The sequence below is a fragment of the Apodemus sylvaticus genome, chromosome 7 (assembly GCF_947179515.1).
Source record: "Apodemus sylvaticus chromosome 7, mApoSyl1.1, whole genome shotgun sequence".
Classification (NCBI taxonomy): Eukaryota; Metazoa; Chordata; class Mammalia; order Rodentia; family Muridae; genus Apodemus; species Apodemus sylvaticus.
The window spans coordinates 15,995,688-16,017,534 of NC_067478.1; the positions used below are offsets into that span (position 1 = coordinate 15,995,688).

General features: G+C 54.6%; 1 protein-coding gene across 2 annotated transcripts; it reads left to right on the forward strand.

Annotated features, from left to right (window-relative positions):
• The first annotated feature begins 201 nt into the window (after positions 1 to 201).
• On the forward strand, positions 202 to 20,876 carry Gnai2 (G protein subunit alpha i2). 2 transcript variants are annotated; one of them, XM_052187347.1, is made up of 9 exons: positions 202 to 451; positions 15,071 to 15,113; positions 15,332 to 15,473; positions 15,678 to 15,838; positions 18,016 to 18,144; positions 18,495 to 18,624; positions 18,711 to 18,864; positions 19,166 to 19,379; positions 19,915 to 20,876. In XM_052187347.1, the coding sequence occupies exons 1-8, from the start codon at positions 334 to 336 to the stop codon at positions 19,354 to 19,356; spliced, it is 1,068 nt and encodes a 355-aa protein (XP_052043307.1). In that variant the 5' UTR covers positions 202 to 333; the 3' UTR covers positions 19,357 to 19,379; positions 19,915 to 20,876. The 2 variants fall into 2 exon arrangements, with proteins under 2 accessions (XP_052043307.1, XP_052043309.1); XM_052187349.1 differs by having other exon boundaries at positions 20,291 to 20,876.
• The last annotated feature ends 971 nt before the right edge of the window (positions 20,877 to 21,847 follow it).

Sequence of the window (21,847 nt, forward strand, 5' to 3'; positions counted from 1 at the left end):
GTTGCGGCCCCGCTCTCAGCTTGCGCCCAAGCCTGGACTGAGCCTAACTTCTCCCTTGGCTCCGCCCTCCAACCAATCACCATCCCCAGATTTCCTTTGGCCCCTCCCCCAGACCCGCCCCGGTCCAGTCGCGGGCTTGGTTCGCCCGGGCCCCACCCCTGGCCCGCCCCGCCGTCGGTGCGCGGCGGCCGGGAAGGCGCCTCCCGCAGTCGCTCGGAACTGCGGACCTGAGAGCTTCCCGCAGAGGGCCGGCGGTGGGAGCGGAGTGGGTCGGGCGGGGCCGAGCCGGGCCGTGGGCCGTGTGGGGGCCAGGCCGGGCCGGCGGACGGCAGGATGGGCTGCACCGTGAGCGCCGAGGACAAGGCGGCAGCCGAGCGCTCTAAGATGATCGACAAGAACCTGCGGGAGGACGGCGAGAAGGCGGCGCGGGAGGTGAAGTTGCTTCTGTTAGGTGAGGCAGCGCCCGGTTCTGGGACCCTTGACTCTTGTACGCTAATCCCCAGACAAGGACCTGAAGCTACTCAGCCTGGCCTTGGACCCTACATGCGCTTAAAACCCCTAGGACCACCCTTTTAAGACTCGAAACTCAGGATTGGTCTATATTTATAATCCTAGTACAGACTCTAGTTCAGACCCTTAACTCATCCTGGATCCTACACACCAAACCTTGCATGACTATCCAGTCTCAAAAGAACTCAGCCCTGCCTTGTGTTTCCACACTTTCCTAGGCTCCACTTAAACCCTCAGCACCCTGCCTGCCGGCTCCCACCTTCAAGCCCCACCTGTTCTATTTCTATTGGCATGAGTGTTCCTGGGGACCCTTGTCACCTTGTCAAGCCGCAACCCACTCCCTCTTTTCCTTATTCTGGGATCTGTATTCTCCCTCTGTGCACTCTGACCCCTTAAGAACCTCTTTAAGAGGGAAACTGACTGCTCTCAAGTTCTCTGTAGCAGGACCTCCCCCCCCCCCCAGGGCCTCTGTTCCAGGTCACCAGATCTCTCTCCCTCTCTCTCTCTCTCTCTCTCTCTCTCTCTCTCTCTCTGCAAGTATCAACCCCCAAATCATCTGCCCCTCTTTTAAAGTCTTTTCTCACACTGTCATTCCCTTGATTCTGCACCCTCCGGCTCCAGGTGGGCCCTGATACGAGGAGGGGAACTAGGGGTGGGCCTCTGCTGAGCTGGGCAGACTCTCTCCAAGAGGTTGGACTGAAGCTCTGATCGTCACACTGGGGAACAGGGGCCAGGCCTCAGGCGTCTGTGGGAAGTTCTGTTCCCTGGGAATGCGTTCCCAAGGTTCCAAGGCTTGTCTGGGTCAGGGCCAGGGGAGTCTGGGCAATCGGAGGGAACATGGAGGAGTTAGGGTTGTTGCCACTTCCAAGGCCAAGGAAGATGGTGGCTGCTGGGATGGGGGGAAGTGGAAGTGGTGAGCCAACCGACATATTGCTGCCCTTGTGTGCCTGTCGAGATATGCTGACGGGCGCTGAGGTCCTCATGCTCAGGCCTGAAACGCCTGGGATATGGCCTAGGATAATACTGAGTAGACCTGTTGGTTCCGCAAAGGGATACTGTGATGGGGGGGGGCAAGCTGAATGAGGGGGTAGTAGGAGACCCGCTGCCTGTGGCCCCGTGTACTCTCGAGCATCCCAGCGAGGCTCTGGCAAAGGCAGTGGGCCTGATGCTTGTGTCCAGACTCCCACTGGTCGTCAGAGTGGTTCCCTGTGGAAGGCTGACTTGAGAAGACCAGGTGGTCTGGATTGCGGGGAGCAAGGCCCTAGCAGTAGCAGAAGCCGCGCAGCAGCTAATCTGCTGGGTAGTATGTGGGGGGGTGTGGCCCCTCAGCCCTAGGGCCGCCTCGGGGCCTGCATGCTGTGGAAAGCCTGGCTTTTTATTTATTTATTTTTTGGCTAGGCCTGTGGCCGAGAAACAACATGTATGTCCTTATGGTTCCATCTGTTGACTGTCCCGGCGGACCCGGCCTGGGGGCACAGCCCCGGAGGTTTCAAAATGGCATCCGCTCCGCTGCTGCCTCGGGGAGGAAGAGAAGGGGCGGGAAGGGGCGGCGGCCCAGCCTCCTGGGCTGCTTTGCGTTGGGCGCTTGCCTCTTCCTGTCTCTGCTGCGAGTGCGGCAAGCAGTGAGTGGGTGTCGACGCGGCGGCGGAATGTCCGTTGCTGCTGGGCCTAGGGAGGGCACTTCCGGGACCGCTACCTCCCCGTGCCCAGCCCGGAGCCCCTTACCAGCCCCTCCCAGGTTTATTGCAGTTATTGTGGTGGCCAAGGAGCTGTGGATCTGGACCAGAGAGCCGGGGGGAAGGGGGTTGCACAGGACTCCCGGCCTGTTCTGTAACAGACGGTTTCCTCTGTGCTAACAGACTTGGGCCAGGCTAGGTGGGACCTGGTATCCAGGCTGGCGGTGACACAGGACCTGGCTTAGCCCTTTCTTACGGACCAGTCTATCCCAGGATCCTGTCCCTCTGGCCTTTCCTTCCTCTAAAATGGAATTCCTGGCTTGTGTCGCAGGAGTACCCACAGTGAGACTAAGACCCTGCAAAGGGTGTGCAGCCAAGGCCTGGGAGATCTGCCTGAAATGGACAGCCCAGGCTGCATGGCCAGTGTGTCCTTGCTACCTGGGAAGGGGTCTTGAGCTACTCAACTCCCCATGAATGAGTAAGGTGACAGTGGGACCCCAGCTGTAGCAGGTTAGGAATTCTGGGCACCAGTTCTACATAGTCCGAGACTGTCCAGGCAACGGGGACTTAAGCTGGGAAAGTGCCAATCTTCCCTTCCAGCCAGAACCACGCCTGCTGCCCCACCCGCACACTGTCTCCCTACTTACCCTGTATCCCTGCCAGAAGGCGGGCACAGTCACTGTCACCAGGGCAGGGGCAGATGTGGTACACACTAGCAAGATAGTTTCCCTAGCAGCTTGGTCAGGCAAGTAGAGAAGTTGATACCAGTCTCACTGCAGGGGAACCCCCTAGACACCCTCCCTTACCCCCCAGTTTAACCAGACTGACTAGCTAGGCCCAGATAGATTGGGCGGAGAAGCTCTGGTGTCAGCCTGAACTGGACACACCAGGAGAAGCAGTGTTCACTGTGGACTCCACGAAATCTCAGAGTATACCTTAGTCTGTCTCGCTGCCGGACTTTGTATCTTCCCTAAATTGTTCCTTAACATTCCATTCACGGATCTTCTCCCAGAATCTTTCCTGAGGCCCCACGGAGGCTAATGTGACCTCTCTGCTCCCCGGGTTCCTGCTTTCCCACTAGAACATGTTTTTGGCCCTTGAGACAAGGCAGAGCGGTGTCTGTTTCATCTGTGTGCCGAGTGAAGGCTGTACTGGTGAACTTGGGTTGGGGGATGAGCGGGTAGAGGTCACAGTTTGGCACACCGTGTGAGCAGGTGAAGAGTGCTCTTTGGAAGACCGATGACCAAGACTGAAAGGATGCTGAGAGAGAAGGAAGCTTTTGGGTCCTTCTTGGCCATCATAGGCTGTGCAGGTGCCTACCCTGCAGCCTGTTGTGGCAGGGCACAGCACACAGTAGGGACTGTACGTGTGAGTGGCTCTACAGACTCAGTTCCCCTCTGTTTGGGGACGGCTGCAGAGCCCCAGGCTGCAGAGCCCCAGCCAATGACCGGTTAAGCAGCTGAGAGCTCTGGAGCTCAGCCTGGAGCAGTTCTGCAGGACTCCAGGCGTATTAGTCAGAGCCAGGCTTTGTAGATTTACAGAAGCAGGGAGTTTTGTAGCCTGTGTCCTATCTTACTAGCAAAAGGCAGGTGTGCGGCACCGGTGCATACTAAGTATGTGTGGGGAACCTGAAGCTCCTACACACATCTTGGAGCAGGCCACATCTTTTGGGGGTGGGAGAGAATGTAACAGGAATGAGAGAACAAAAGGGTAATCCTGGGACTGCCAACTGAGAGACAGATGGGAGGGCTAGCCTGGGAAACTGGCCCTCTAGGCACTGGGGGCAGAGAGACCCAGTTTACTAAGGGCACTGAGACAGGAGATGTCGCCTAGATTCCCAAGACTCCTAGCATGAGGCTGGAGGCTCTCCTGATTGGACCCCGGGGAGGTCATGTAGACACGTTAGAATCCTGAGGCTGGAGAGATGACTCCACGCTTAAGAGCATTGACTGCTCTTCCAGAGGACCTGAGTTCAATTCCCAGCAACCACATGGCGGCTCATATCTGTCTGTAACTCCAGTTTGAGAGGATCTGACATCTTCACACAGACATGCAGGCAAAAACCAGTGCACATTTTAAAAAGTTAGAGCTCTGGTTCCAGCTTCTGCCTCCTTTAGAAATCTGCTGCAGGTGAAGCCCTTCAGGAGAGAGCTGCCTTTCCTGTATAATTCAGGGGACCATGGGCGTAGTTTACCAGATCCAGGAGGTAAACAAATAAGAACCAGATGAGGGACCCTCTGCTATCACTGACAGAGCTGCCTGGGTATGTACATTATGGGGACCCTCTGGGGACTCCCCTCCCTGCCCTCCCTGCCCTGAGGAAGCTCACTGAAAGTGGGGGCCAAGACTTGTAAAGAACATAGTAACTAACGTTTCCAGGGACTTAAGGCCTAATCTCTGGGGACGGAGCCTTGGGGGTGTGGCCCGGCTCTGCGAGCCAGGTGGGCTGGTACAGAGGCAGCCTCCCTTCCCTAACCCACTTCTCCCCTGCTGGAGCTCATTAGCACTTGAATGGGGGGCTGGTTGGCTTGGGCCTCAAAGTCTCTTCCCACCCCTCCCCCAGGCTGGGCCAGGCTTTGTCTGCCCAGGCGGGCTTGGATGAGCTCCCACGCTAGGGAGGGAGTGGGGGGGTCCGAGCCGTTTCTAACCTCCTCTGTCTGCCTCTCAGCCCTGCCCAGGACTCCAGAGCTGGTACCGAAAATATAAAAAAGCTATACACTGACCTGGGAAGGCAGGCGTAGGAGCCGGTGGAGACTAGGTGTTTTAAGGGGTATTCCTGACCTGGGGAATCAGGACCGCTCAACCATGGGCATCCCTGGTGGGGGGTGGGGGATGGAGGTTAGGGCTTTGAACAGCATCTAACAGGTGGTCAGTACTGGGACTGAGCTGTTGCTGTGGCTGGAGGGTGACAGTCCAGCCAGCTGAGGGACACAGGCTTCCACACAAGGCCTCGGGCAGCATCAAGCCATCCACTGTTGTCAAGTCGGCCTGAGCTGGCAGGGTTGGCCCTAGGATCTGAGAGGAAAGGTGAACATTTAGTTTTTGTTCACCAAAGTGGCAGCCAGGGGCTAGGGCTGTGGCTGCCATGATCTGTCGCAGCGAGGTCTCCAGGCCTCTTTAGCAGCCGGATAGTGGATGGGGCACTTGGACCACCAGGAAGCACGCTGGCCCTGTAGGTCCCACCCTCAGGCCTCTGCCCCCACTGCATCTCTCAGACTGTTTCTGAAAGTTCCTGGTTCACTTGGCAGGAAACAACTTTGTTTACCCAAGAAGCTTTTAGCTACCAAGGGACCAGGGCACCCATCACTGCCACCAGCAGAGGATGGCAGGGGTGGCCCGGAGTGCCGCTGCCACAGCTCACCTTGCTGAGACAGGAGGAGCAGGCGGGAGGGATGGGGTACAGGCCTGGCAGCCCTCCCAGCCCCCAGGGTCCGTCTGGGGATCCGGTAAGAGAGTCAGGAGTCCGTAGGTTGTTCCAGGCCACACAGCCTAGATCGTATCTAAGTTTGTTCTTCAGGGTGCCCTGGTGTGAGCAGGATTGAACCCTTTAGTGTGCCTTGTATCTGATGCTCTCAGGAAGCCCCTGCCTCTGCTACAGGTGCAGGGTGGGGCCTCCACTGTCTGGCCACACCCTGTCTTTTGCCTAGAGCTCTTGTTCTTACTAAACCCAACCCCACCCTCACCTTGTGGGTGCTTCTCAGGCCTGAAGCTTGGTGGTTTGGGAAGGATAATCTCCCAGGGCTGAGCCCTGTCTGCTGGGCTACCTTTTAGGGTTGGCTCTCAGAATTCTCATACAAGGCCCTGATGGGGTGCCAGGCCAGTTTGAGGTGGTGTCTTTGAGCCTTGGAGGATGCTGTTCCCGACCCAACTGCTTCAGAGTGTGCCTACCCTGCCTAGGCAGGAGCGGGGACAGCCGTGTAGTTGGGCCTCTTAGGGAAATGGTGTCCACATCTGAGAATAAGGAGGAAGCAGCTGGGGGGTGGGAGGGAGGAGCCCAAAAGGGGAAGAGGACAGAGGGCTGCCTGGTGCTAGCGCAGAAGGGTCCTGACCTGAGTCACCTAGGTCCCTGCCAGCCTGAAGGCCTAGAAGCTTCACCCCTGCCCAGGCCCGCCCGTGAGCTCCCACAGGCCTCCACACTCCAGCAGAGAGTCAGGGCCAGTCCAGGTGGTAGCCTCATCCTGTCCTAACGACTGCTGGGGCCAGGATGTCAGAGGCGGTGCTTCTGAGAAGGATTCTAAGCGCCTCCTTTGGCCACAGGAAGTGGTGGCTGGGAGAGGGACAGCAGTGGGAGGTCCAGCAGGAAGGCCAAAAGCTGCTCTTAGATTCCTGAGCGGCCATTGCCCTCCAAGCAGGAAGGCCGGCCACAGGCGGAATTGAATGCCTGGAAGCAGAGCGGCTGCCCTGTGTTAGCTCACTCTGGGTTTCCCCGGCCGGGGGTGGGGGGTGGTGAGGGGCCTTCAGCCCATCAGGACTTGCTGAACCTGGATACCGTCACTGCGCCTCAGTTTCCCTTCTCTTAAACAACAGCAGGTCCCTCTGTTGTTTAATCTTGTGAGGCCAGGAGAGGCCCTTTCCGCCAGTGGAGAGACGGAGGGCATGGAAGCAGAGATACCAGGCTAGGACTCGAGCTGCACCTCCCAGGCCACTGTAGCCCTTGGCGTCTGCCCTGCTGACAGGCCGATGCTGGTGCACCTGTTCTGGGTGCACGTATGCTCAGTGGGTGCTCGGGGATCTTGCCTGGAGGAGTCTTGTTTGTTTGTATGTTTGTTTTCTTAGTTTGCTCTTTCGAGACAGGGTTTCTCAGTGTATATAGCCCTGGCTGTCCTGGAACTCACTCTGTAGACCAGGCTGGAGTTCCTCCTGTCTCTGCTGGGATTAAAAGTGTGCACCACAGCCGGGCGGTGGTGGCGCACGCCTGTAATCTCAGCACTCTGGGAGGCAGAGGCAGGCAGATTTCTGAGTTCGAGGCCAGCCTGGTCTACAGAGTGAGTTCCAGGACAGCCAGGGGCTACACAGAGAAACCCTGTCTCAAAACAACAACAAAAAACAAACAAACAAAAAAAATGCACCACCACCTGGCACCTGGCACCTTGAGTCTTGAATCTTTTTATGCCCTGAAGGCTGAGACCCATGATTCTGTCTTAGCCTTTTTGCTGTTGTGACAGAAGCCTGCCTGCTGCCATGGCTTCTTCCCACATGTGGTTACTCTGGAATCACTCCCCACCTCTCCTCAGCTCTCCTTCCTTACAGCCATCATGTCGCACTCAGTAACTGAGCATCGTGTCTTCCCTGTTGTGCCTTTACCTCCCCTAACCTCCTGTCTGAGGGAAACAGACTGGACCTGAGGAATGCTGGGAGGTGCTGGTGGTCTCGGCTGGGAATCGGCCAGACGGGTGGAAGGAAAGGCAGGCTGTCCCACAAGGCTTGTCATGATTGTTAGCTCAGTGGTGGCCTCGGTGTAGACGGTGCTGTGTGCTTGCTGAATGTGGCTGCTGTGTGGGCTGTGTGGGAGCGAGGGCAGCAGACTCGGCTCGTGCTTCTTGACCCCCAGATCTCGTGTCTGTGGGGCTTTCCTTCCCGTGGGAGGTTCCAGGGGGTTCTGCTGTGATGTCAGAACAGGCGCCCTTGGCCAGGCCGCTGTGTAGAAAGCCTAGAGCAAGAGCATGTCCTCCTTATCGCCCGGGCCTGGATACAGAAGGGCCCTTTCCTTTGTGTGTGTGGTCGCAGGCTGTCCCTGCCTTTAGCCCTGGGACTTAACAAGGACTCGGACCACTGCAGGCTGGAGTTGGGCCCTAAGGCAGTTTGGAGTTCCTGAAAACCTTAGGAAAGCTGCTCTGGGCTGGCCTTGAGCTTGGCATCTTCCCACGAGGGGTACATTTCACAGATGGGCACACTGAGGCCCAGGCTACAGGCACCTCGCCTCTGGTCTGCCACCATAATTCAGGACAGGCAGCTATTTATTGTTCAGGCTCTTGAGAAAATATCTAAAGGAGTCTTTTTAAAAAGCTTTTAGGAAAAAGGGTGTGCCAATGGCCTGGGGCCTGTTCAGTGCTTTCTGGCGCTTTACTGCTGGTAAGACCTACAGCCTGAGGAGGCTTGGCATGGCTGATTTGTTGGGGCATCCGGCAGTCTTGGGTGGAAGTGTGGCAGGATCTTCCCCAGACCCCTCCTCCTGACATCTCCCTTTCCCACCGTGTGAGATCGTGCTGAACCTCCTTGGAGGGCTTAAGGGGGTCAAAGAACAGCACCTGGAGGAAGGAAGAGAGGCCTGGGGTGGGGCCTAGAGGGCCTTTGTCTGCCTGGGCCCTCCCCCCTCCTTTCTTCCCTCCTGTTTCCATTGTTCCCGTGTATTCAGACGCTGAAGCTGTCTGGGGGCTTCCCTGGGAGGAGGTTGTAACTGAGGGTCCTGGCACCTCCCCCAGCCACCCCTAGCTGGGAAGGCTGCTTTGCTGAAACAAAACATTCCCCATGCTGCCCAGCCCCCATCTCCTCTGCTTTGTCTCTGACTGCTGGGCTCCCCCTGGCGGTAGCTGAGCCTGAGACCCTGGGCTACAGGACAAGGAGGCGACAGACAGGATCCAGAATGGCACCCAGCAGGTCACCCAGCAGTGAGGGTGCGGCACCTTGCTAGTAGCTGGGATACCTGTGGGGTGGGCATCCCAGGACACAAACCCATCCCCACTGTGCCCCACTGGGATTGTGGCAGCGTGGGCGTGCCTGGTGCTGTGGCTTTGAGCTGGGCTGCTGCCCAAGCCTTCCCTGTGGTCCCAGCTGCTCCCGAGAATCTCTGCCCTCCAGGCTGCCACGTCAGCTGCCTCTCCTTAGCCCATGAATTCCACCGGAGCCCACCAGCTCAGGAGCTGCCTCGGGGAGGCCTTTTCCCAGCCTTCTGGGTTGTGGAGTCAGTGGACAGCACCGCTGGGAGGCCTCTGTGTAGAAGTCCCTGGTGTGTGTGGAAGAAAAGCTCAGAGCACAGTGCCGCTGGCAGAAGACAGCTCTCACCCCTGTCCCGGGTGGCACTACGGCTACACAAGGTGCCCTCCCCGCCCTGTATTGGCCTGTTACCCCTGTTCTTTCTCTGAGTCTTTCAAAGCTGTACTTGAAATGAGATAACTGGTACTCCACTCTGTGCTTGCTGATAGTGACCAGAGCAGCTGGCCATTGTGCACACTGTAGGAAGTGATGTTTGGAAACATCTGTACTCGTCCACCAATAGGAAAATAGTGGCAACTGACTTCCTTCTGGTAAGGGCCTATTAGCCAAGGCTTACCTTGCCCCAGCCTTCTGGGTGTTGGGATTATAGACGTGTTCCACCATGCCCACACACTATCTTCTTAAAAAATTTTTATTTAATATTCGGATAATTTTGTACAATTTTTTAATTATTACTTTTAAGTATGTGTGTGTTTACCTGCATGTATGTCTGTGTAGTACATGCTTGCCTGATACCTTAGAGGCCAGAAGAGGGCGTCAGCTCTCCTGCAGTTGTGGTTACAGATGGTTGTGAGCTGCCGTGCAAATGTGGGAGTTAACCCAGGATCCTCTGGGAGAGCGGCCAGGGCTCCTAACTGCTGAGCCAACTCCAGCCACAGTAACAACTTTTATCTGCACACTAGCCTTGGGAGGTGCATCGAGAGCAGCTTTGGTTCCAGTTCTCACCCCTCTCCTGTGAGAAGATGCATTGTTCCATTTCACAGATGAGGTACCAGAGACCCGAAAGGGTTGGAGCGAATGGAAATCTCAGGAAGGATCAGTGTGGGCAGCAGGGTTGGGCGAGACAGATCTAGATTCCCCCCACCCCACCCCCGACCCTGGGGAGGGAGAAAATCCAAAAGTAAAAGGTACACCAGCTGCCTGCTTGAAGACAGAGGCCAGAAGGGACAAGAGCAGGCCACAGGCTCCTTGCAGGCCAGACCTAAGCTTGAGGGAGGAGGTGGCAGGCCCAAGACCTAGATGAACATCGAGTGTTTGATCTTACAGGCCCAACTGTGGTGAGTCCTTTTAGGTCTTGCCAGGCAGTGAGGTGGTCCTGTCTTCCCCTCAGTCTGTCCCCTCCACAGGAGCTCCGTGCTGCATGTAGAAGAAGATGTTGCATGCAGAGGAGCCTCTGAGATCGCTGCCCTCCTGCAGTGGGCCCAGCAGCTGGACTCAGGACACAAGCTACAGAGGTGTATTTTGGTGGGAAGAGGTGTAGCCCAGTGGGAATGTCAAGGCCAACCCCAGGGACCCTCTGTGGTGGCCCCAGCTGGGGATGGAGCAGCTGGTGAGGACAAAAGGCTGACTTCTGCCTCTCTCTGTTCAGCTGGCTTCCCTGCTGGTGCCTCTGCATCAGACTGGGGATGTCCCTGAGGTAGGCACAGGGCTGGCAGGCAGGGAAGCTGGGTGAGTACAGACACACCCCAGCCCAGATGGTAGAAGTGATGTGCATAATGGAGAAAAGGCGGTGGGGGAGAGGGGGCGTCAGGATGATGTGTGGCCCCAGGGCTCCTGAAACACCAAGTCTGCAGCCTACCTGAGCGCCGAGACCTTCACCACACACCCTCCACTGGAGGTCCCACTTCAGACTTCCCCAGCTCTGTCCTGGTGTCTCTCTACTTCCTGCTTGGTTGCCAACCACACCCTTGTCCTGCCTCTCACTACTTCCTGCCCGAGTCACAGCAGCTGCAATGACAAAAGGACCTCCTTAAGTCCCAGGGATGGAAACCCCATTACCTTGCTTTGCCCATCTGTCAAGAGGCGGGCTGTTTGCAGTGACCCCTGCTAGGTAGAGAGCATGCTCTAACTCAGAAGCGGAGAGGCGTGAGAAAGGGAAACTGAGGCATTAGGGAAGTGTGGGAGCAGGCCTTCAGCTGGCTGAGTCAAGAAGGACGTGAATCTGGTTCCTGGCTTGGCGTACTCAGGTGTGGCCCTCTTGGTGTCTGCCAGTTTTGCTAGGGAAATCTAATGCAAAGCAAGTTCATGCCATCGTCCCTGGCACCGCTGGGCAGGGTCATGGGTAGCCCACAGTACCTCTGAAGAGAGTGGTCAAAGGATTAGATGCCCTCTTTACCCACAATGACCAGTAGAGAAACCAGTATTTCACATAGCCAGGAATTCCAAAGCCATGGAAGGGGACAACCTTCATTGAGGTTCCCTGGTCCCTGGACCTCTGCCGCCTCTACCCTTCCCACCCGTCCTGAGTCTGGTCAGTGGAATCTGTCCGACCCAAGTTCCATATCATTAACCTTTGTTCCCTGAATCAGGCCTCAGCCCTGGCTGAGACTGGTTCTTCCTCGGCTCCAAGATGAGTCCTCTTCCTTCTGCTCTGTGGAAGCAAGTAAGTTAGGGTAGACAGTGAGTGAGGCCTGTGGGCCTAGTACTCAGGGATAGGGTGCTGTGGGCAGGGTTTACCGACCTTCTGAACACCTCTGGCTTGTAGAAGGTAAAGGAGCCTCATTCCACTGCTGTGCACAGCCCCGTTTGGTGGATTGACCAGAGAGAACACTATCCCACAGAAACCTGCCCAAGCCTCAGGGTTTGTCCCATAATAGTTCTGCACCATCTTGGGAAGAGGGGCTTGGGACAGTCAGATACTCAGTAATTATAGGCACCTGCAGCATCCGTAAGGACTCAGACCTTTCCCTCAGACCCAGACCTACACATGCGAGGGTCACAGCTGCCTCAGTTTCCCCAATGAGATACGGCTGTGAGTAGCGGAAACTGAAACTTGATGAGGTCTGTCAGCTTAGCCTGTCTTTGCTAGTTGGGTGCCTGCTGCCTCTTGGGCACCTCAGAGACTGGGGCCAGAGAGCATAGCAACAAGTACAGCTGGGCCCAGGCACATCTTTAGGGGGGGATTGTGGAGAGCAAGGTGGAGACTCTCAGGTAGGACTAATTACAGTCCTGCATGTGCCTCCATGTTCTGAGAGATGGGGAGAGAACAGAACCTACCTCAGGTTTGCTGTGAAGATAAAAGTACCTAGTAAACCAGGCAGGAGTGACCTACACTTTTAATCCCAGCACTCAGGAGGCAGAGGCAGGTGGATCTCAGTGAGTACGAGGCTAGCCTGGTCTACAGAGTGAGTTCTAGGACTACACAAAGAAACCCTGTCTCAAACAACAACAGGCACCTAGTAAATGCAGTAGCATTCTACAGGTATGTTATGTGTGTGAACCCCCTGGGGTTCAGTTGGACCCCAGCACTACATAAAAAACTAGGCATGGCTTAGCTGGGAAGATGGCTCAGCAGTAAAAGGTGCTTCTTGCTCTTTCAGATGACCTGAGTTCAGTTCTCAGCACCCACAGCACGTGGCCTCTGTGGGTACCTGCATGCATGTGCATATAACTCCCCCGCCACACCACACACAAATATATACACATAATTAAAAATACACAAATAAAATTTTTTAAATTAAAAAAAAAAAAAAACGGGCTGGAGAGATGGCTCAGCGGTTAAGAGCACTGACTGTTCTTCCAAAGGTCCTGAGTTCAAATCCCAGCAACCACATGGTGGCTCACAACCATCCGTGATGGTGACACCCTCTTCTGGTGTGTCTGAAGACAGCTACAGTGTACTTAGATATAATAAATAAATAAATCTTTAAAAAAACAAAACAACAACAAAAAAACCCCAACCTGGACATAGGGGCTGGTGAGACAACAGCCCAGTCAGTGAAAGTCTTGCTACAAAGCTGGACAGCTTGAATTTGATCCCCGAGACCCACACGGTGGGAGGAAAGAACTAACTGCTGCGGGTGAATGCACATGCATTTATAAGTGTGCACATGCACTGACAAGCACACATTTTTTTCTTAATGTGAGTTCAATTCCCAACAACCACATGGTGGCTCACAACCGTCTGTAACGGGCTCTGACGCCCTCTTCTGGTGTATCTGAAGAGAGCAACAGTGTACTCACATAAATTCAATAAATAAATCTTTAAAAAAAATTTTTTGTTTTTCTTATAGAGGATCTAAATTTGGTTCCCAGCACTACTTCACAAGGGTTCAGGTTCAGTCCCGGTCCCACATAACGGCTCACAACCATCTAAGAAATCCAACAGCCTTTACTGTCTCTGTGGGTATCAGACACACATGTGATGTAGGCATAAAAGTTGTGTGTGTGTGTTTGCGTGTTTGCTTGCTTGCTTGCTTGCCTGCCTGTACGTGTATATGCACCATGCGTGTGGGTGCCCACAGAGGCTGCAAGAAGGCACCAAAGCCCCCAGAACTGTGTTTACACAGTGGTGATCCACCATATGGGTGCTGAGAACCAAACCGAGGTCCCCTGGAGGAGAACTACATGCTCTTTACTGCTGAGTCATCTCTTTAGCCCAAAATAAAATATTTTAGAACATGTAACAAAGGGCTAGGTGTAGTGGTGCATGCCTGCAAACCTAGCACTTGGGAGGCAGAGGTAGGTGTGTCTGTGAGTTTAAAGCCAGCCTGGTCTACATATTGAGTTCTAAGCCAACCAGGACTACATAGTAGCCCCTGCCTGAAAATTATAATAATGAAAAGAGTGGCCGTGTTGATGAACAATTGTAATTCCAGGTGGGAAGATCAGAAATTTAAGGTCATCTTTGACTTCATTGCAAGTTTGAAGCCCACCTGGTCTATGTGAAACCCTGGCATACAGTGGATGCTTGTCACAACTTTGCAGTCATTATTGATGGTTAATGCGTTAGCCCTGTTCTATGATCCTGATAGAAGGACAGAGTTCCCAAGTAAACCCATCCATAGTTCAGTCCTGTGAGCTGCCTGGAGAGGGCTGCCTGGGACACAGGGCAGCATTACCCAGGAAAGGAACAGGACAAGCAGGTAGCAAGAACCAGGCAGTAGGGCTGGAGAGATGACTCAGCCGTTGGAAGCGCTGACTGCTCTTCCAAAGGTCCTGAGTTCAATTCCCAGCAACCACATGGTGGCTCACCGCCATCTGTAATGCACTCTTCTGGTGTGTCTGAAGACAGCTACAGTGTATTCATATAAATAAAATAAATAAATCTTAAAAGAAAAAAAAAGAAGAAGAAGAAGAAGCAGGCAGTACTTGGAAGGTGCAGGCACGAAGCTGGTGAAGGGACAGGAGCAGACTAAATCTGGGCAGAGGCTGGGAAGGAGACTGGGGCCTCATCTTGGCATTGTGGTGCCATCTTGAATGCTGGCTGTATGATCCTGCTCCAAGAATGTACACTTCAGAACTTCAGTGCCCTCTGTAAAGTGAGACCAGAAAAGATATTTGTTTAATGGAGTTGCTGTGGCGAACACGGGAGAGACCAGCAAACCTCAGAACCAGTCATGGAGAAATGAGGGCAGGGGCTGTGCTCAGCGAGAAACGCTTGAGTCAGAACTTGTGTGCATGTGAGAGAGTGTAAGCTTCTATTTTCCATCTGTTTCGGACAGAGCTGGTCCAGAAAGCAGAGGGCTGGGGCTTGGGTCACGTCCAAAGGACAGGAATGTGACTCTGTGGCCCTTGTAGGTTGCTTAGCAGCTAAAAGAGCAGCAGGGTTTGGGAAAAGGAGGATTTCCTGCCCTTTTGCAATATGCAGGGTACCTTCCAGCCAGCCCTGCCTTGCTCTTGCACGGGGTGGCAAGCCTGTGTTTGTGAGGGTGGATAATGTGGACCTCAGTCTTTGGCAAACTCCCTGAATTCCTACAGGACAGAGGTGGGGGTGTGACAGGATCCCTGGCAGACAGTGGGGCTTAGGGAAGCAGAGGCTTAGGGAGCCTGCCAAGGAGCAGATGCTATAGGTTTCCTTAGCCACTGTGGCCCCTGGAAGCCACAGCTCTGTCTCACCGTGCTGCCGATGTGTGGAAGGTAGGAAGTCCCTTCCGAGCTAATGGCAGGCAGGTTGTTTGCATACGGAGCCCACTGGGCCCCACCTGATCATCTAACCCGCTCCCTTCCAGGTGCTGGAGAATCGGGGAAGAGCACCATCGTCAAACAGATGAAGTAAGTGGTGTGCACGAGTCACCAAAGTTTGATCATCCTCCTCCTCTGGGCCTGTACTGTCCCCTGCTTGGTGTCCTCTTGTCCCAGAGGGCCCCAGTACTTCTTATATCAATATGATTCTGAGGGCCAGAGTTGTTCCCCATCTTTGGAGCAGTCCCCAGCAGTTCCAAGGTAGCTGTGTGATTTGTGGACCATAATTCGTGGTCTCTGTTCATCAGGATCATCCATGAAGACGGCTACTCAGAGGAGGAGTGCCGGCAGTACCGTGCAGTTGTCTACAGCAACACCATCCAGTCCATCATGGCCATCGTCAAGGCCATGGGCAACCTGCAGATTGACTTTGCTGACCCCCAGCGTGCGGTGTGTGCACTTCCTCCACCCCCTCCCCTCTGCCTGTCTCCCAGAAGCCTTCAGGGCAAGTCTTGTCTGGGAGTACACCAACCTGGGCCCTGTTCTAGAATATCCCCTTCCCTCTAATGGTCGGCGAGGAGTCTGTCCCTCTGCCTGTCTGACTGTCCTCTGCCGGTCCCTCTGCCTGTCTGACTGCCCCGTTTCTGTGCTCAGGATGATGCCAGGCAGCTGTTTGCACTGTCCTGCGCCGCCGAGGAGCAAGGGATGCTTCCTGAAGACCTGTCCGGCGTCATCCGGAGGCTCTGGGCTGACCATGGTGTGCAAGCCTGCTTTGGCCGCTCACGGGAATACCAGCTCAATGACTCCGCCGCTTAGTGAGTACTTCGAGGGACCAGGCATGACAGGCAGTCCCAGGTCCTGAAGCTGATCAAGTTCATTACTGAAACTGATGACTGTCCACTGAGGCCTTGGGAGTGGGCTGGGCGGGAACACTGGGATAGCATGCTGTTGGAAGGCCTGGAGCAATGACAGCCTCGGTGGCTTTCAGGCAACTTTAGCCTTATCTGTCTTCACTCATGATCGTTCTGAAGAACATTTGCAGCCACCTGCTCTGTGCAAAGCGTCAGGGACACAGTGATGAGTGCAAAAGACAGGTCCTTAAGCAATGACAGCTGAAGGTGTCAGTAGGAAATCAAGAGTGGGAGGGGTCTGAGGCCAGGGCATGGCACATGCTAAACTCCAGACTGTCACTGAGGATACAGGAGTTCAAGCCTGCTGCTCCGAGCCCCACAGAGAAGGAAGAGGCTGTCTTTGAGGTGGCAGATGTGTGCACAAGCTGGAGCCTGGACTTTGCTTCTGATCTTTTCTGGATCCAAGCCAAGCCCAGGACTCAGCTGGAGTCACAGAGCGTCCCAGGGCTTTCAGAGGCACGACAGGCTTGGATCCTTTAGGCCAGAACACAATGCTGAATTCCCCTGCAGCCCAGCCAGGTGTCAGGACTGAGGCAGGGTGCTGAACGCCCCCTCCCTCCTGCCTCAGTTAGCCAGCCAGCCTCCAGCCCAGCCCAGCCCTCCAGGTCCCTGTTGCCATCGATCCTGGGCCTGCTCAGCAGGGCCAGATCTCACAAGAGTTAGGCTGATCTGCCTAATTAGGATTCCCAAGTCCTGCTCAGTCACGTGGCCAGGCTTCTGTCCTCTGCAGGCCTAACTTCCCTTGTGTCATCCCCACCCTCGGGGAGTTTTGGGATCACAGCCAAATCTCTAGAGGCCTCCGGGCTTTGGTGCTGCCCCACCCCTACATCACGACTCCATGGGCCTAGCCACCAGCTGAGCTTGTGGGTTACAGAGGCGGGGAGAGGGTGAACCCTGTCAAGTTAATAGTTGACAACCCAAACTACTTCACTGTCCCCAATACTCAGGGAGGGAGCTTCCTTCGTTTCCCTTTGTCTTTATTCCCCAAGTATTAAGTTCTTCCTATTGCACACCCGGCTCTGCTCTGGGAGTTGGGGTGGTCACCACAGGCCTGCTGCACCAGAGTGCTTTTTGCCTTCACAGGCTCAACTAAGTTAGGAGGGGTGTGGGGGGACACACTAAGCTTTACCACCGAGAGCAGAGGGTCCTAGGGTGACCCCACCTGTTGAGAAGAGAGAAACTGATGTGGAACTCACCTTGAGGCTTCCAGGGTAGGGGCTCTGTCCACTAGGGCTGGAGCATGGTACGCAGGTCACAGCAAGTGCGTCACGGTCCCCTGTGGCCCTTCCTGTTGTTCTGTTCTATCCCTGCTTCTCTGAGATCATTTCCCTTTGGCCTGGTTTGGCTGGCTGCTGGCCCCAGCACCCCTGCCCCAAGAACAAAAGACCAACAGAGGGCAGCCACTTCATGGCCTGGACCCCGCCTGAAGGCATAGCGGGGATACGAGGCAGACAGGGAGCTGGGCCCTGGACCCTGCCCGAGAGGCATTGATACTAATTAAAGGAGTGTGGGATGAAGAGCCCCAGGGATCTCTGCCAAGCAGGTGTCTGGGCTCCCACCTCAGCTCAAATTTTATTGAGTGTTAGGCAAAGGACCCACTGGGCCTGGCAGGCCCGGACTTGTTTGGTCCCCTATGAAGGGAGCACACCAGGTTGCTCTGCAGTGGGTACCTTAATTGCATCGATTTGCATCTTGATCTCTCCCTAAAGGACTAATTTCCCCCTCCCACTTTTTACCCGCAGTTCCAACATTCTGACTCCTCTTGGATGCTGGACTGCCAGGGTCACAGAGCTGTAACCTGCCACACACCCCCAGTCCCATTCTATAGATGGGACACAAGAGGACTGAGCCCATGTTTCTTAAAGAAGCAAGGAAGGCAGACACAGCAGTACACATCTGTAATCGCAGCGCTTGGGCTGAGGCAGGAGGATTATAGGTTTGAGACAAGATTGGACTACATAAACCAGACCTTGCCTAGAGTAGAGGGAAGGGAGACGAGAAGGAAGAAGCAGGGTTTTGTCTGTCCGAGGTCCAGGTCAGGAGGCTCCTTTTGGCTTCTCTGATCTCCTCCCTCCCTGCAGCTACCTGAACGACCTGGAGCGCATTGCACAGAGTGACTACATCCCTACGCAGCAGGATGTGCTGCGGACCCGAGTGAAGACCACAGGCATTGTTGAAACACACTTCACCTTCAAGGACTTACACTTCAAGTGAGTGTGTATGGATGGGGTGAAGGGCAATACTTGCTAGCTGCTGGGGTAGCCATTGGGCGTAATTCCCCAGTCCCGCTTGAGGGTCCTCAGGATCATCTTGGGAAGGATGTCACCTAGTTATCAGTAGTGACCTCCGACTAATGGCTTCTCCTGCCTGTCCCATGTGGCTCCAACCTGTCCCTCTGACCAGACTCAAAACCAGGATTGTGGTGAGGGGTGAATGATTCCATGATGGCGGCTGTCCCACCTTGGCCAGGTCTCTGTCCTGAACCTGCCTGCTTGTGAGGGGCAAGCATGCCTCCCCTGGCGTCTCTGCTCCCTGGGTTAAGTTGACCCGATGTCCACAGGATGTTTGATGTGGGCGGTCAGCGATCTGAGCGGAAGAAGTGGATCCACTGCTTTGAGGGTGTCACGGCCATCATCTTCTGTGTCGCCCTGAGCGCCTATGACTTGGTGCTGGCTGAGGATGAGGAGATGGTGAGAGGCAGCGAACTCTGGTGGCGGGGGCCGAGCCTGGTAGGCAGCGACTGGGGTCAGTACAGACTTCACATCCTTTTCCGTAGAACCGCATGCATGAGAGCATGAAGCTCTTTGACAGCATCTGCAACAACAAGTGGTTCACAGACACCTCCATCATCCTCTTCCTAAACAAGAAGGACCTGTTTGAAGAGAAGATCACGCAGAGCCCCCTGACCATCTGTTTCCCTGAGTACACAGGTGGGGCTCTTTGAAGACTATCTCATGGGAGGGGTTGTGGGCCATCCCAATATGCACTGGGGCTCTGGTGGCCCGTGGATGCCCCCATCTGGACAGAAGGAAAAACACAGGAGTGTATACCATGCCTACACAGTAAAGGCTTGTGACCACCCGTGGGCCTCTACCCTTGGGCATACGCACATGGGGAACATCCTTCATACACCACGCGCACTTACACATGAACACGTTACATACTCATCTGTCATGGACACAGACCTTTGCTGTACCTGCACATATGCAAGTCTTCCTTTGTCTCCCTTAGGGGCTAACAAGTACGACGAGGCAGCCAGCTACATCCAGAGCAAGTTTGAGGACCTGAATAAGCGCAAAGACACCAAGGAGATCTACACGCACTTCACGTGCGCCACCGACACCAAGAACGTGCAGTTTGTGTTTGATGCCGTCACTGACGTCATCATCAAGAACAACCTGAAGGACTGTGGCCTCTTCTGAGGGGCAATGGGCCTGGCAGGATGGTGAGTCGAGGGCCTCTCAAATATAGTGAGGCCACAGGGTCCAGAGGGGGCAGGGGCTGGGGACTGGGGGGGGGGGGAGGCTTTGGGAGTACTCAGCCTGGAGGAGAAAGCATCGGGCATGGTGATCAGGGACCAGAGGACAAGGGAGTAAAAAAGACCTGGACAGAACTAGAGGAGTGGTCAGTGTTCTTTGGAAGAAATTGTCTCCTCGCCACCATGGTCGACTAGCCTGGTCTAGATGCAGAAGGAGACCCAGCCAGCCCGCTGCTCCCTGACCAGTTTTACTCTTGTTCTTAGACCTCAGTCTCTCAGACCTGAGAATCCTAAGCTCAGGCCAGCCCCACTGGCCCTGGTGTCCATTCAATGACCGCAGTGTCACTGATATACACATCCTGTAACCCAGCAACAGAAGCTGGCCCCTGGGCACAGCTGTGTCCCTGGCAACAAGTAGGTGGGGGAGAAGAAAGTCATTGTTTAGAGAGGCAGGAAGAGCAGCATGTAACCCAGGCTGTGTCTGTCTGTCCTCCATCTCCAGGGCCACCGCCGACTCTGCTCCCCACTCCCCCTGAGGAAGATGGGGGCAAGAACACCATGCTCCTGCCTGTTCCCCAGCTGCTTCTCCCAACTTTTCTCTCTGTTCTCAGCTCCCCTGTCCCCTCCCTCTGCTCTAGACTTGGGGGAGAGGTTGCCACAGGCCTCCCTGTCTAAGACCCACCTCTGAGGTGCCGGGAGTAGCCGTGGCACCCCCTTCCTGGGTATCCGTTCGGGTTTTCTAACCGTTGTCTTGTTTTGGGGTGAGCGGGAGCGCATGCAGAGTTTCCCAAGGCCTGTCTGGAGGGGAAGCAGCTCCTCCAGCATAGACCCCTGGCTTTCTCCAACACCAGCCCTGACCCAAGTCCAAATGTTTACAGGGAGCCTCCTGCCTACCCCATTCTCTGCCGCTCGGAGGCCCCAAAGGAAAAAGCACAAGAAGCGTGAGAGATACCGCCATTCCTGAAGACAAAGCCCACCTGCTCATTCTCGTAGCTTTAAAAAAAAGAAAAAGAAAGGAAAGGGGAAAAAATGGAAAACTGCAAATCTAGAAAACATTTTAGAGAAACCTATTTAAAACTGTCAGGTCCTGACCAGCAGCCCCCATCCCAGCCCCCGCCCCCCCCCTTTCCAGTGATTCCGTGCCTTGAGTGTGTCTGCGTGTTTACACCCTTCCCTCTTTGGGCGGCCCCCTGCCCTGCCCTCCATGGAATTGGATTCCAAGGGCTGTTCCAGACAACTGCCAATGTCACTGAGGGCCCTGCCCTGAAGCTCTGGGCCCAGGCTCCATTAACCTAAATGTAGCTCCTTTGCGCTAATCTAGGAACCGCCGCTGCCTGTGAGGGCCAGGCCCCTCACACCCTCGCCCCGGGCCCGGCTCCTCCAGCCTTGAACACTTCCTTGCTTTTTTCACATGTTTTATGGAATTGTTCACATGATTTGAAATAATAAAATGTAGAAAGAAAACACCGAGAACTGCCGAGTGTTCTTTCCTCCCGGGACCAAACAAGAAGGTAGTTCACACCTCAGGTAAGCACCCGATGGACCGGACCAGCTTTCTAGGCAGAGTTCCTTCCCAGGGCTCTAAGCTTTAGCTTGCCCTCTGGACTAGTCAGCTGACATGTCTGAAGCCACGCAGCCTCCTAGTCCTAATTTTGCAAGTTTGCAGTCTAGGGCAGCCTTCAGATCTTGGGAGCTACTCTAGAGGATTCTCAAAGTTTGTAGCAGCAGAGATATTCAGCCAGTCTGTAATATAAGAGATAACGACTTTTGACTTACTAGCTCAGAAACCCAAACAGTTTAAAGAGCTAAAGTCACACAGATAAGTAGGCTGTGCTCCTTGGCTTAACAGACTCAGAAAGCTAGGAGTGGTGACATGTGCTTTTAATTCTAGCCTGCAGGAGGCTGAGGCAGGAGGTTGACTAAGAATTCCAGACCAGCCTGGGCAAAATATTGAAATTCAAAAAAAACTATGTCATGGGCTAGAGAGATGACTTAGTGGTTAAGTAAGTGGCTGCTCTTCAAGAGGACCTGAGTTCAATTCCTAGCAACCACATGGTGGCTCACAACCACCTGTAATGGGATCTGATGCCTTCTCCTGCTGTGTGTCTGAAGACAGCTACAGTGTACTCATATAAAAAATAAATCTTTAAAAAAGCAAAACAAAAAAGTTGGCTCCAAGACTCAGGAAACATTGTAAAATCAGGACAAAGAATATAAGAATTGCAGAAGGATAGAATGTTGTGGAGCACTAGGCTGGATGGGTAGGTCCACATCCATCCTGTCATGGAATGAGGAAGTGACACCTTTAACTGGTCACGAGTGAAGGAAGAGACTTTGTCTTCAACGGTAAGGTAGCCGTATTCTTGGAAACAACCCTGAGAAACTCAGTCATTTAAAAACCAAACTGAAGGTGGAAGGGGCCAGGTGGGAAGGAA